Source organism: Macrotis lagotis, chromosome 2, assembly GCF_037893015.1.
Source record: "Macrotis lagotis isolate mMagLag1 chromosome 2, bilby.v1.9.chrom.fasta, whole genome shotgun sequence".
Classification (NCBI taxonomy): domain Eukaryota; kingdom Metazoa; phylum Chordata; class Mammalia; order Peramelemorphia; family Peramelidae; genus Macrotis; species Macrotis lagotis.
Window position 1 is genome coordinate 290,943,899 of NC_133659.1, and position 16,345 is coordinate 290,960,243.

Genomic DNA, 16,345 nt, shown 5'->3' on the forward strand with positions numbered 1-16,345 from the left:
GATGGCGGCGGGGGGCTTCAGGACCCGGTGCTGCTCGGGCGGCTCAAGGTCAAAGCCTCCGGCCCCGCCGCGCACACGGACGGCCCCGCACGCCGCGACCCCCGGGGCCGGGCGCCGGCCGGGAGGGGCGGGGCCGGGCCGCGGCGCGCGGCGGCGCATGCGTGCAGCGGGGAGCCCTCCGCGCCGGGCGGCGGGGGGCGGGGCGGAGCGCCGGGGGCGCGAGGCAGGCGCGCGGCGTCCTCCGAGGCTCGCGCCCGCCCTCCCCCCGCCCCCGGCCCCGCGCGCCCCGCGCGCCCCGCCAGGCCGAAACGCTTTCTCCCGGCATGCAGCGCGGGGAGGGATTTAACTCCAAGATGGCGGACGGCCCGGATGAGTACGAGAAGGAAGCGGGCTGCGTCCCCATTCTGCATCCCGAGGTGAGCGGCCGCGCCGGGCCCGGGCTGGGCCGCGGCCCCGCACTCTGCCCCTGCCCCGGGCCGCGGGGCGCGCGGGGTGCGGCCGGGCGGCGGCCCGCGGCGGGGGCGGCGGCCCGGGCGGGGCGGGGGAGGGGGCGCCTCGGGCCGGCGGGGCGGGGGAGGGGCGAGCCCCGGGGGCGGGCCCGCCGTGACAGCCCCTGGGGGGGGGGCCGCGGGCCGGGGGCGCGCACGGAGGAGGCGGCCCCACGCGTCCGGGGCCCGCGGCTGTGGGCGCTCAAGGTCGCGTGCGGGCGCCCGCCGGGGCCGGGCCCAACGCCTGTGAGGGGCAGCGGGCCCGGGGCTCCCCTCCCCCGCTTGTTTACCCGAGGGGCGCCGCGCGAAGCGGGCACAGCGGGCACAGCCGCCGGCCCCCAGCAGCAGCCGGGCACCACCGGAGAGGCTCGGCGCCCAGCTGCGGGTGGCAGCGTAAACGCTGGCACCGAAACCGTGACCGGAGAGCCGGGCTGTGCGGGGGGCAGGGTGGTCCAGTGATGCCCTGACAGACGCGGTGGCTGTGGAGACGCTCATGGCAGTGCCCGGCGTGCGGCGCTGCCCCGTGGGCCTCACTGCCACCCTGGGGCCAGTACTCACAGTAGCAGTCATGCACACTAGTGCTCATTCTGGTGGTGTTGTCCTAGACCTGCTAATCTTCGGGACGCCGAGGACGTTAATGCTCACATTAACAGTTATAATGCATACTAACGCTAATTCTTGTATGCATTGTTGTTATAGAGATATCAATACTCATAATCATAATGCATAAGGGCTCTATGGTTTGCAGAGCACTGTCCATGCATTTCACACGATCCTCACAGCAAACCAGCGGGGTTTAATGCTAACGTGAATAATTATAATTCATACTAATGCTAATTCTTGTATTCATTGTTGTTATAGAGATATCAGTACTCATAATCATAATGCATAAGGGCTCTATGGTTTGCAGAGCACTGTCCATGCATTTCACACGATCCTCACAGCAAACCAGCGGGGTTTAATGCTAACGTGAATAATTATAATTCATACTAATGCTAATTCTTGTATTCATTGTTGTTATAGAGATATCAGTACTCATAATCATAATGCATAAGGGCTCTATGGTTTGCAGAGCACTGTCCATGCATTTCACACGATCCTCACAGCAAACCAGCGGGGTTTAATGCTAACGTGAATAATTATAATTCATACTAATGCTAATTCTTGTATTCATTGTTATTATAGAGATATCAATACTAATAATTATAATGCATAAGGGCTCTATGGTTTGCAAAGCACTTCCCATACATTTCGTATGACCCTCACAGCAAACCAGCGGGGTTTAATGCTAACATTAGTAATTATAATTCATACTAATGCTAATTCTTGTATTCATTGTTGTTATAGAGATATCAATACTCATAATCATAATGCATAAGGGCTCTATGGTTTGCAGAGCACTGTCCATGCATTTCACACGATCCTCACAGCAAACCAGCGGGGTTTAATGCTAACGTGAATAATTATAATTCATACTAATGCTAATTCTTGTATTCATTGTTATTATAGAGATATTAATACTAATAATTATAACACATAATAGCCAAGTCATGTAGGGCTTTATGGTTTGCAAAGCACTTCCCATATATTTTATATGATCCTCACAGTGGAGTTTCATACTAAGGCTAATTATAATACCTAATAGCCAGGAGTTAAGTAGAGCTATAAGGTTTGCTAAACACTTTCCAAATATTTTCATGTCATCCTTACAGCAAACCACTGAGGTTTAATACTAATATTAATAATTATAATATATACATAATGCATAATGATAATAATACAACAATATCTAATTGTTGTATTATATATTTTATAAACCAGTAATTATAATGCATAATGGCCAGGGTTTGCAAATCACTTTCCATATCATTTCATAAGATCCTCACAGCAAACCAACAACAAAAACAATTAATGGCACAGTGGATAGAATGCCTGTCCTGAAGTTAGGAAGACTCATTTTCCTGAGTTCAAACCTGTCCTCAGACACTTTCTAGCTGTGTGACCTTAGGCAAGTGACAACTCTCTTTGCCTCAGTTTCCTCATCTGTAAAAGGAAATGGCACAATCTTTGCCAAAAAACCCCAAATGGGGTCACAAAAAGCTGGACACAACTGAAAAGTCATTCCAGTTCTTATGGAGAACTCTTAAGGTTTGCAAAACATTTGACATGTTTAGTTGTAAGACATGTGACATGTTTATTTCACTTGATTCAACCCTGGCGGGTAATAATAATAATAGCTGGCATTTTTATAGGTATGTAAAACTTTCAACATATCTTGGCAGAGACTTAGTAAACTGGACTATTTTGGGGGGAAGGGAGCAACTATAGCTAAAGTATCTGTTTTGTTGACTGAAAAACTTTGAAATCTGGGGATTTCTACATTAGAATAATTTCAGCCAGCTCTAGATTTTGTTCTGTGGAATCTCCTATTCAGTCCATTTCTGCAAATATTAAATGCTTCATATGAAAAATACCTATGATGGGTGTTGAAGAGACCACTCTATGCCCAAGAAACTTGCTTTCTAGTCACTTAAACGTTTTTATGTTATGCACTGAGCAATGAGGATAAATCTTTAGCTGAGTTAAATGTTTGTTTGGGGTTATTCTCTATATGGTGTTATCTCCCAGTCTGGAAACCCTCTTCTTCCATGCAGATTGACAGCTCCTCTGCAATTTATAATCTTCAAGAGATGTCCAGAGAGAGCTCTGAGCCAGTAAGTGGCTTTCCCTGTTACATAGGGAAGAGTATGCTTTATGCTTCAGTGAGGAGACTTGTACTCAGGCCTTCCTGGCTTAAAGACTGGCCCTCTATAATCCCAAACTGCCATTGTCACACAGTCATATTGTGTTCTAGGAGTACTACTGTGTTTTACACATAGTAGGTGCTTAACAAGTATTTGGAGTTTGATCTCAAATAAGGATGACTTGTTCTTTGTGAACAAATTACAGTGATAGCAGGACTTTATATGGGACTTTAAACTTTGCAAAATATTTAAAATAATCTCATTTGATCCAGTCATACCCTGTGAGATAGATACTACAAATAGTATTCTCATTTTACAGATAAGGAAACTGAGTTTCAGAGAGGTAACATAATTTGCCTCATTGAGATTTGAATGCAAGCCACTCATGACTTCAAGTGCAGCATTCTTTTTCAATTTTTTAAGGTTTTTTTTTTTTTTTTTTTTGCAAGGCAATAGGATTAAGTGGCTTGCCCTAGACCACACAGCTAGGAAATTATTGTCTGAGGCCGGATTTGAACCCAGGTACTCCTGACTCCAGGGCCGGTGCTCTATCCACTGCGCCACCTAGCTGCCCCTCAATTTTTAACGTTATAGTTTAACATTTAAAATTTTCAGAATCTAGTTCTTTATTGAAAGATGGACTTTTCCTTGTGTTCATTTAAAAAAATAACATCACCAGTAATGGAAATGCCATGGATTCTGTGTATCTGAATTTTAGCTAGGCATCTGACAGTCTTTTGCAATATGATTATGTACAAGAATCAGAAATGGGCACTGGATGGTAGTATTATTAGGTGGTTTCATAGCTGGTAAAACAACCTTGATTAGAATATTGATCAATAGATGTCAAAGCAGAGGAAAAACTTGCTGTAAATAGGGCCTAGTGAGCATTTGTCAGTGACTTGGATGAAGACATAGAAGACATGCTTATCATATTTTCATTTCCCAAGCTGGTAGGGATAGCTACTATTTTGGATAATAGAATCAGGATTTAGAAAATTATTAGGAAGCTGAAATCAGACCGCACTGAAGCAGACTGAATCATGTAACAAGTATTTATTACTTATCATGTACCAGAGTATACAAAGACAGATGCTGTCCCTGCCTTCAAGGAGCTTCCATCGATTGGAGGGGGAAATATTCATAGAAAATTAAATTCTAAATAAATACAAAAATAATGTTTGCCAAGAGGACACTGGCTACAGAGGGAATCAAGATTGACTTGTTAGCATTAATCTGAACTTTGAAGTAAACTAGGAATTTTGAGATATAAGGGGAGGAATGTGTCATTGGTCCATTTTCATAGAGGAGCAGTGATGTCACTGTTGATGTTTTCACTGTCCTTGAATTGGATTTAAGAGTTTGATTCTATTGAAAACAATAGAAGGAAGCTCAGGGACAGACTCTGAAAAATAGAAGTTCCTCATTTGGAAGAAAAATTTTTTTTTCCCAAGGTTTTTGCAAGGCAGATGGGGTTCAGTGGCTTGCCCAAGGCCATACAGCTAAGTAATTATTAAGTGTCTGAGGCCAGATTTGAACTCAGGGACTCCTGACTCCAGGGCTGGTGCTCTAGCCACCTAGCTGCCCCATGTAGGAAGAATATTAAAAAAGTCACTTGTAGGAAGAATATTAAAAAAGTCACTTTGGCAGGAATGTAGAGTGCATGAAAAAGAGTAATGTGAACTAAGTCTGGAAAGGTAAACTGTAGGCAAATTGTGAAGGAAGACCTGAATTCAGTTCCCATCCTTGTGACCTTAGGCAAGTCATTTTTACTTCTCTGTGTATAAGGGTTTTTTTTTCCTCTGTAAAATGAGGTGATTGGACTTGCTAAGGTTTCTCCCAGTTTTAAAATACCTATTCTTATCCTATATAAGTTTGTATTTCATCCAGAAAGCAAGAGGGATGCATGATGAGGGGCAGACTTGTGTTATAGGAATATCAATTTGAAAAATATCTGAGGAATAAATTGAGGAGGAGCAATGTTGGAGGGGCAACAGTCAGCCTAAAGAGGAAGATTTTGCAGTAGTCCAGGCAAGAGATAATTGGAACCCAAATCAGGCAGTGTGAGTGGAGAAAAGGAGATGACTATGAGCTACAGTATGGAATTAGAATTGATAAATCTTGTCAGTTGTTTGGCTATGATTGGTGAGAGAGAGAGGATAAAATTAAAGATGACATTGACATCTTCCATGGAGATGAGGACAAGGTAAAAAGAGCACAATTTAGGGCTTAAAAATGTGTGCTTTTTTTTTGGACTTATTTTGTTATCAATTTGTAATTTTGTTATTATCTTTTTTGTTCTTATTTTGAAATACAATTAGAAATGCCCAGATAGCAGCTGGTTTATATAAGACTGAATTCAGGAGAGATAAGGTTTGGATATATGGATATGGTGGTATTTTGTATAAAAATGATAGTCGATGCCATTGAGTCTGATGAGATTACCAGTAGGGAATAGGAATAGATTTAAGAGACATTTAGGTTCCCCAAATCTAAAGTGTAAGTACAAGATGGGGGAAGATTGGTTAGGCAGTTTGTGTATAGAGTAAAAACCTTAAAGATTTTAGTTGAGATCAATGTTGGAAGGGATGCTGGAAAACTGGGACACTAATGCATTGTTGGTGGAGTTGTGAACTGATCCAACCTTTCTGGAGAGCAATTTGGAATTATAACCAAAAGGACAATCTAACTGTGCATACCCTTTGAATCTGCCAAGCCACTACTAGATCTGTATCCCAAAGAAATCACAAAAATGTACAAAACATTTATAGCAGCTCTTTTCATAGTGACAAAAAATTAGAAATTGAGGGGTTGCCCATCAGTAGGGGAATGGATGAATAAATTTGTGGTTTATGAATGTGATGGAGTACTATTATTCTATAAGAAAAATCATGAGGGATGGCACTATAGAAAAGCCTGGAAAGACTTGCATGAATTGATGCTGAGTGAAGCGAGCAGAACCAGAAGATTATAAATATCGATAATAACAGGGAATGATGATCAGCTGTGATGGATTTGTTCACTTAAGCAGTATAGTAATCAAAGACAATTCTAAAAGACTTGTGATACCATTCATACTCAAGAGTAGGAACTGTGGCTCTAAATGCAGATCAAAGCTTACTATCTTCAATTTTCAAAGGTTGTCTGACTTACTATTTTTTTCCCGTTTTGATTTGATTCTTCTTTCACAATGTGATTAGTATGAATCCATGTTTATTTACCATGATTATACCTATACAGATTGCTTTCTATCAGGGGGAGGGAGAAAAATGTGAAGCTCAAATGCAAAAAAAAAATGATTGTTGAAAACTACTGTTGTATGTAGCTAGAAAAATAAATAAAATATTTAAAAAAAATTTTTTTGTTAATATCATGATGATGTTAAATCAGAATGAGTCAGGTTCCATTAGAAGAACTATAATAATGTTCAGAGCAAGGGAGATAACCATTGACTTCTGAACTTGTCACACAGCAGTTGCCTTACTTGTGGATTGGACTATGTCCATAGACATTCAGCCATGATCTTGTGGAAAACACATATACCTTGTTCTATGGAAATCATTAAAAAAATCTCAAAAGATCTCTGAATATTTAGCCTGAATAATGATCATTTGTACAGAGAGACAGTCTCTAGGGGTGTTGATAGAGAGTTGGCCTTCAAGTGAAGACTCAGCAGGTTCAAGTCTTGTCTATGACATGTGTCATATGCCCCTGGAGAAACCCCTTAACCTCTTTGGTACCACTAGGTACCTCTCCTAGGCTCTTGATCTTCTTTGTTAGAGGGATTTCCCTTATTTGGAAGTACCCTTTGACAATGAAATCCTAAGTTTCATCCCCTAAAAATAGATATCTAGTTCTATCATGAATAGAAAATGGGATGGGTTCTTGGAGGACACATAGTGCAACCCCTCTCATTTTACAGAGGAGAAAATAAAATTTGGAAAAAAACTGCTGTGGGGAGTAGAAATACTCAGTGGATAGAGCACTGGCCTTGCAAGTCAGGAGGACAGGAGTTCTAATCCAGCCTCAGACTTGACACTTGTGTGTGACCTTGGGCAAGTCATGTGCAAGGAGGCATCTAATGTCAGGGTCTTCTTCAAGAACAAAGGTCAAAACCAGAGAGATTAAGGCATTTGGCCAAGGTGACAGGGGCAAGATTTGAACCCAGGTCCTATGACTTCAGTGTTAGTTCTCTTTCCTCTATTATAATTACATAATTTTATTTGCTCCTTTAATTGTTAGGTAGTATTGTTCCCTCCTCTTTACATGTCAGGAAACTGAGGTTCAGAGAAGTTGTCTTTTGCCTATACAAGAAAACAAGTGTCTTAAGTTGTGACTCAGAAGTGGAATCTGACTACAGAGTCATTGCAGCTGTCTTACTAAAGCACAGAAGCCCAAAGGAGAGGCTTACTAGGATAGAACTGCCTTAAAGTATTTGGAGGGCTGTCACATGGAAGAGGAATGAAGCCTATTCTGGACTAGGGACTCTGAGGGTCTGACTTCATTTTATCTAAACTTTCTAGCTCTTCCTAGCACAAAATTCTCCACTTAGATTAAGTACTTAAGAAGAACAGCTAGGCATATTCAGTAGGGAGAACACTTGGATTTTAGGCTCTGCTTTGTCATTTACTAGCTATGTGATCCCCATAGACCTCTAATTCCATAGTGATGATAATATGATTTTTCTTGGCCTCAGTTTCTTTACTGTAAAATGGATTTGGAGCTGGAAATTGGGTTCAGATCCTAACTTTTAAATCTAGAACTTTCATAGTTTGAACTCAAGATTATCAATCAGACCTTTAATTGTCTAAGAATGGAAGAAAGTAAGAACCTGGAAATGAAATATAAAGAGATGATCTTTGAAACCAGCCAATCTGATAGAACTTTAGAGAACAGGGATAAATGTAAGATGAAACATCAGCAAAAACTTGGTATGTGTCTTGCATTACTCTTTTGATAAATCAAAAAGATCAAGGGTGGTTAACTAATAAAGTACTTTATTCCATAAAGTCCAAACATTGTTGTAGAGATGGCATTTCCTCATAGCCCTTCTAACATCTTGGGTCAGGAGGAGGCATGGGTGGACTCCAATCACTTGCTTCAAGGTTCATTTTGTCAGTTTAAGCTACTCTATCCAGATCCTTGTTGCACTTGTCCTCTGATTCTCAGATCATTCTCATTTTTTCTCTGAAGTTTGGGAACAAACTTAGTCTTTCTTTTCACCCTGAGAACCTAAATATATACATTTATGGTCTCAGTATTTTAGTAATTGTCTTAATTTTCAGGGAAGAAAAAATAATGCAATATACTTGCCCGCTTGAAAAAAGATTTGATAATTTTCATGATACTATGAGAAAATAGCCATAAATGTTTATCTTATATGTAGCATTTATATAATGCTTATTCTGTAAATAGATAAATATGCAGACCAGCTAGATCAGTGTTTTGATTTTACAAACCTACTAGCCAGTACCCCAAATTTTTACCATCAAAAGTTATTCTTAAAACCTATACATTTTCAGAAAGCTTTCCTTTTTCTTCTTCCTTCCTGCCCAATTATATCCTAATTAGCTGAGAGTATGGAGTTGAGGTTGCTAGTATGTACAAGACAGTTTGAAACAAGTTAGTCTCAAATATGATTTTGTTTGAGAAACAGAAATCTAGATGGACTGGGGAAATGATCTTTTTTTATGAATATTTGCTTTTCCATGAATCTGTATAATTTTATTAATGTTTTCCTTTGTATTCCCTTACTGTGAACATACTGTGTGTCCTCTAGTAGAATATTAAGTTCTTTGAGACACTTTTATAACTGTATCCTCATTGCCTAGAATGGTATGTGTAGTAGGTGCTTAAATTGTGATATACTTGATGATTGATTGATTTCTTGGAGGCTGTGCCAATGGAGTTAGAGTCTGATAGCTCCTGTTAAGTTGGATCTGGTTCAGTTACTAATCCAGTGATAGATTATAAACCTGTTGTCCAAGGGACAGCATATCTATACCAGGTTAAACATGAATGACATTTTCTTTTTTTACTGAGTTATAGAGAATATATAGGAAAATATTACCTTGAAATATTAAAGACCCTTGAAATATCAAAATACGAGTTCAGTTGTTATCTCTTCACAGATGACTCCTTTGTTTGTATATCCTATTATAGTATATCTCCTGGACTCCATTTTTACATTTGAACTGGATATTCTACTCAACAGGCTAAAACAGAACTCAGTTGTTTTTCTCTAAATCTGCTCCTCTTCCAAACTTCCTGCCCAGGTTGCAGCCTTTGGTCCTTTTCTTCTTACTCTACTTCACCCCCTTGTAACTAACAAGTTAACAGTGTTTTCTCTCTACCCACAGGACTACCACCCTCATAACCACTCTTCTGGCCTGTCACATTAGCCTTCAAATGGTATCCCCACTCAGATCTCTCTGCTTCTCCAACTTTTCTTTCACACAGATGCCAAAGTGATTTTTCCTGAAGCACAGGTCTGACTGTCATCAATTCAAACCTTGTGGCTCCCTATTACTACTCTTACTAATAACTGATTTGCATTTAAAACTCTAGTCTCCTTTTCTTGCCCTATTACATATTGCTCTTCTTAATTATGTTATTCTATGTTCCAATTTTTGTCTTCCTTCCTTTATACAGGCATCCCCCTCTTGCCAGGAATAAACTTCTTCACCTCTGCTCTTAGAATCCTTACTTTCCTTTAAAGCTCACTTCAAAAGCAACTTCATACATAAGATCTTTCCTCATATTCTTAGTTGCTGATGCCTTTCTTCAAAATTAGAGAGTCATAATTCATGGGTCTAGTACTAGAAGGGACCTCAGAGGTCATCTAAACCAGTCTCCTCATTTTATAAAAGAGGGATTTGAAGCTCAGAGGAGCTCATTGACATGCTTAGATTACATTGGTGATAAGCATCAATAATGGGATTTAAATGTTATTCCTTCAATACCAAAGTCAACTCTTTGCACTTTACTATTTTATATTTAAAATGTATTTATTTTGTTTAGAAATCATGTGGTATCTTGGGCAGAAAGTTGGTCTTCAAGCATGAAGACCCCATTTCCAACAAATGATGGCTGTCAGGATGCTCCAGACAGCTCTGACAAACTGTAGGCTATAAATTGGGCAGATCTGCATTGGTAGAAAGGGTCCTTAATGGAATTCTCTCTCTCTCAGTGAAATAACAGGTCCTTTCCTACACACAGATTTTCACATTGTAGACTGGTAGAAAGTAAGCTCCTTGGGGGCATAAGGTGGTTTGTTTTTGTGGGTTGGTCACCAATATTTATTTAGCATTTATTATGTGCCAGGCATTTTGCTGAAGACCCAGAAATGGGTAAAAACTCTGTCTGTCTCTGTCCTCACTGAGGGGAAACTCCAGTCTCTACCAAGTAGCTGGAGAATCATCTCAGCAAGGAAGAATTTCGAGAAGGTCTGGTAGAAGGCAGGGTTTGAGCTAAAGCTTGAAGGAAGCTTTGAACTCAGGAGGGTGGGCTAGTCTGTGCAAAGTCGTGGAGTCCAGAGAGGAAGGGTGCTTGGAAGAACAAGTAGGCCTGTTTAGCTTGATACGTGATAGTCCAGTTGTTGGAGAAAAAGGTGGGAAAGTGCTGGGTGGTAAAGAACTCAAAATGATCAGTCAGGGAAATTCATGTTTGGTCTTGAAGGGATAGAGAGTTCCTGGGATTTTGGGAGGAGAGGAGTGGCATGGCCATTTCTGAGTTTCAGGAAGATCACTTTGTGGAAGGTGGATTGGAGGGAAGAAAGGAAGCTAACAGGAAGAGGTCAGGAATGCTGAGCCATGGCGGTGGAGCAAGATGTGAGAATGGAAAAGATAAGACTTGCAGGACTTTGGAGAAAATTAGGCAGTAAGCTGAAGTGACCTCCTGGAAGATGAGGGTGCCCTGAACCCCAATAGGAAATTGAGGAAGTGGGGGAGCATTTGAGGGGAAAGATAACTGTGCTCTGTTTAGGACATGGGATTTGAGATGCCAATGGTACATCTGTTTGAGATGTCCTAAGGGCTTTTGTGGGAGTGTAGCTGCGGAGGGCTGAGTATCTTACTATGAATCATCCTCAAAGAAATGGTAGCATATGACATCACCCAATTGCCTCAGGGATTAATTTGGCAGTCTTAAGTGAAGCCCATGGACTCCATCCCAGCATAGTATTTTTAAAAAGCATAAAATAGGGGTGGTTAAGTGGTGCAGTGGATAAAGCATCAGCTCTGGAGTCAGGAGTTCAAATCTGGAGTCTGGGTTCAAATCCGGTCTCAGACACTTAATAATTACCTAGCTGTGTGGCCTTGGGCAAGCCACTTAACCCCATCTGCCTTGCAAAAACCTTAAAAAAAAAGCATAAAATAAATGAGATTACAAAGGAAGCCCTTTATGTTGAAATACACCCAAATTCATTGGCCCCAGGTTTAGAACCCTAGGCATAGAGGGAGAAGAGGTGAAGGCCCAAGACAAAACCATGAGGGACACCTACATTTTGTGGACATGACTTGAATCCAGCAAAGAAGATAAAGGTGTAGTTAGACAGGTTGATGAAGAATCAGAAGAGAGCATGACTGTGAAAACTTAGGAAGGAAATATTCAGGAAGATAGGGTGATCAAAAGTTGTAGAAAGTTCAAGAAGAATAAGAATCAAGAAGAGATCATTAGCTTTGACAATTGAGACATTATATAGTGACTTTAGAGAGAACAGTTTGTGTTGAATGCTGAGGAGTTCTGAAGCCAGATTGGAGAAGATCTTGACTAGAGTGAGAGGACAGGAAGTGGAGGTACCTAATGTAGATGATCTCAAGGAGCTTAACTGAGGGGAGAATGAAAAGATGATAGTTGGAATAGTAGAATCAAACAAGGGCAGTTTGGGTTTTTTTTTTTTTAAATAGGGAGACATGGAAATATAGGCAGCAGGAAAGGAGCTATTTATTATACAGTAAAACTGAAAATTAGAGAAAGTGGGGGGGCAATATGTTGAAGAAGATGAGGGGAAGGGGATCAAGGGTTATGTAGGAGTTGGTCTTAGTAAGGAAAAGGGCTATCCTTTTACTGGAGACAGGAATGAAGGAGGAAAGAATGTGATGATGACTGAGCAATGTGAGATGAAAGTGAGAAGAGGGAGCTTTCATCAGATGACCCTTGTTTCTAATATTTATTTGTTTTCATATTTATTTATTTTCCAGCTATATGTAAAGATAGTTTTCAATAACCATTTTTTGTAAGGTTTTTTGAATTTCACATTTTTTCTTCTTCTCTCCCTTCCCTTTTCCCCGATAGAAAGCAATCTAAGACAAGTTATACATGTTACACCTATGTTAAACATATTCATATTAATCATGTCAAAGAAAAATCAAATCAAAAAGGGGGCAACCATGAGGGGGAAAAATTCATAATACATAAAATAAATTTAAAAAATTGAAAATAGTAAACTTTGTATTTAGACTTCACAATTCTTTCTCTGGATGTGGATGGTATTTTCCATCACATGACTCCTGTTTTTTCAGTGGAGTTCTCAGATAAGAGTTGGAGGAAGTGTATGGAGAGAGGTTTGAGAAAAGACTGAGAGACCTAACTAGCCTGTGGTGAGTACACTATCTCTTTAATTAGTGAGATATGAAAGGATGACTTTGCAACAGTGAAAACTCAGTTTGTACCTAAGTCATAAACTTGTGGCTAACCCATTTAATAGTCTTACTTTTTTTCCAGTTCCTTTTAGCTGCTGTACAACATTGAACAAGGCAAATAGTGGAAAATAGCCTGGGTTGAGATTCAGCAAGGAATGATCAGAATAGTAAAGAACTAAAGGGTGGAGGGAATGGAGGTCTTGGTGGACATAAATAGCAGGATTAGGGGTCAGATTGTAGGCATAGGGAGAGATGAAATGATAAAATAGTATATGATCAGATACAAGAATTTCTGAGTTTGTGAACATGGGAGTAGACCAGTTCTGATGGTAAGGTCAAGAGTGTGGTCATCCCCATGTGTAACTGAGGTGGAGCAGAAGGCTCTTTATGGGAGCTTTGAAGTGAGCCAGGCCTTCTTTGAGGAGGAGAAGGGAGGAGGAGGGCATTCCAGTTGTAGAAGACATGGAGTATCATGGGAGGAGAGCTGCACAGACCAGTTTAGGCTGGTGGTGTAGGGTACGTGAAATAATGTGAAATAAGCTTGGAAAGGGAGATCACAGGTTGGTCATATGCTTTCCATCTTACCCTCAAGGAAAGAGGAGGCATTGGAGCTTCTGGAGAACAGAAGCAGCATGGGTCAGGATTGTAAAAGGGAGAGAATACCAGAAACTGGGAGAGATTTGGATTAGGTCAATTAAGAGATGATAATTAAGGTGGTAGGTTTGTGAGTGGAATGAATGAGATTGGATGTGGGAGATAAGTCCAGGATGACAGTTGTGAAACTGAGTAATTGGAAAGTTGGTACCCTTTAACTGAGAGAGAAGTAGGATGGAGATAATAGATACTATTATCTCTCTCATCTTCCCCTAGAGCAGCTAAATGGTGCTGAGTGCTGGACCTGGAGTCTTCCCAAGTTCAAATCTGACCTCAGACTCTTAGTAGCTATGTGACTCTGGGCAAGTCGTTCAACCTTGTTAGCTTCAGTCTCCTTCTCTGTATAATGTAGCTGGAGAAGGAAACTGTAAAGCACTCCAGAATCTTTGCCAAGAAAACCCCAAACGGGGTCTTGAAGAATCAGACACAAGTGAAAAACAACAAAATTCTCCTCTACTGACAAGGTGTGCTAAAGGAATGTGTAGAAAGAGAACAGAGCAAACAGGTTTTTTGATTTTGGAGCTTTAGGAAATAATGCTTGGTTGTTGATAGTTATCTCAATAAATAATTTCAAGTCAGAGTACATGCATGCCCTTTTAGCATTATTGTGGAGAAATTATAGAGAACCAAGGGTTGTAGTTATTGGGGACTTTAGAGAATGTGGTAAAAAGAAAGATGACTTGTAATATTATTTAAATTTTTTACTTCTGTAAATCTCACTTTATCTGGTAAGATAATAGGATTCTTGAAGTTCCCCTCTTCTTAAGCTACCATTTAGTTGTGGCCCAGATCACTTCTGAGCTTGAAGCCTTCTTGCTGGTCTCCTGCCTTAGTGGCTCTCTTCGAGTCCAATCTTCTACAGGATTCAGCTGGGGGAGTGATTTTCCTAAAGACCAATTCTGACCTCTGTTCAATAATATAATAGCTTGCAGATGTCCTTGGTTGTGGCTTTGATGGAGGGAGTTATTTTACTAATCTCTTATCATTTAATGGCAAAGAGGATGTTGGAGGAGACCTGGATTCTAATCCCAATAAATTTAATTCATCTTGGTTGTGTGATCTTGGCATTCCTGCTTGGTTTTAACTCTGCTGTCATCATTCCCACCCCACCCCACCCCACCCTTTGTAGAGCTTCTCAAGTTAGCTCCTTACTAGGAAACAGCACAGATTGCTTCAATTCTGGTACTCATACCTCCTCAGTATTTGAGTGACAGCTGAACTGAAAACTTTCCAAAACCTCACTTTGAGGAGAGCCCAGGGCCTCAGCCAACTCTTCATTCCACATCGCTGTATCATGGCCATGCCCCCTTGCCAGGTCCCCTTCAAGTCTCCCCTTCCTACCATTTCCATCTTCCTTTGGATGTTGGCTTTCTCCTGCTTCTGATAGCAGTGGCTATCAAGCTACTTAATCCCAGTGACTCCAGTGAATCTCCAAGATCAAATACAACTTTCCAATAACCTGACCCCTTTCTACTTTTTCAGGTTTCTTTGGCCCCTCTCTACACTCCCAATTCTAGGCACTATGGACCCGGAGTCAAAGAAAACATCCATGTTGCGCGTTGTGTTTTAGACAAATACTTGTTAGTAATTTAACATTAAGCCATTTCTAAGAGAAAAAAGTCCAGACTAGCCTACTTTCTCCTTCCTCTCCCCTATGCTCTTGGGCATGTCCCTCTATCCTAAGACAATTTGAAGTAACATTTTTAGGAATTTTGAACCTGGAAAATGTCATGATCAGTTAAAGTACAATGTGAGCCCTTCATTGTCTCCTTGCTTCCTCCTTGGACAGTTCCCCTTGACCTTTTCACTTCCTTGGGGCCAGTCGAGGCTTTCGATTTTTGTTCTGCCCACTTTCAAAGAATTTTAGACTGGAGGAAATATTCTTAATATTGAAATGTAAACTAAAAAAAAAAAGAGGTTTTCATGTGCTTCTAACACTAGGCTTTTCATGTTTGTCTCCTTCAGTTGGAGTGTAAATTTCTTGAGGACAGGTACTTTTTTGTCTCTTTGTCTGCTCTGAGCCTCACACAATAGGAGGGGCTTGTTACCATGTGGCATGTAAAGGTGCTTACCTAGACACAAAATATGAGGTGTGCAGGAGGGTAGTGGGTTGATACTTGGCTCAGTGATGATGCCATGAAGGCCTAGGCCGACCTACTTGGATGATATCACCCCCTGTCAGAAGTTATGTAATTATTTCATATTTGGCAGTAACTACTACGTATCCTGCACACCTACTACTAAATGTATCACAAACACTCTCTTCTGTGAGAGTGAAGGATCTTATTAAAGATATTTCATTCTATGAAAGCATGGAGACTGCCTTAGACACAATGCTAAAAGTTACAAATTCTACTTTTAGAATTTAAAATTTGGAATCATTGGTTCTCATCACGGTACTCTACACTAGGGCGATAAAAAAACAGAACCTGAGGGTGAGTTGTTTGCATTATAAGACAAGGCTAGCACTGATGATGGGAGGAAGAGAAACCAACTGAGAGGCCAGGAGATTCCTAGCAGCATCCAATAGTCTTGTTTCCTACCAATCAGACCAAGGGGTGAAATGGTTCTGGAAAGGGCAAGTGAGAAAGATGTCTATATACACAACATTCCTCACAGTATAATAAACATAATTGGGCAAGTCATGTCAATCAACTTTGATTATAAAGGACAGACTTCATTGCCATCTTGCTAATGGCTAGTTAATTTAACTCCCTTCACCCTACCAAGATTCTAACAGTCAAAATCAAACTTAACTTTCAACCCATTCACTAAGAGAGAACAATTCAGTTGGGAGAAAAATGAATGCAGAGTAATA

The 16,345-nt window shown here is 40.9% G+C and overlaps 1 protein-coding gene across 1 annotated transcript in view; it reads left to right on the forward strand.

Annotated features, from left to right (window-relative positions):
- Nucleotides 1–302: 302 nt before the first annotated feature.
- The window catches only part of ZDHHC17 (zDHHC palmitoyltransferase 17), a 112,760-nt gene continuing 96,717 nt past the window's right edge, over nt 303–16,345 (forward strand). Inside the window, exon 1 of the mRNA XM_074226471.1 lies at nt 303–416. Within this exon, the coding sequence (XP_074082572.1) occupies nt 324–416 (93 nt within the window). The 5' untranslated portion in view covers nt 303–323. The remainder of the gene's footprint in view (nt 417–16,345) is intronic.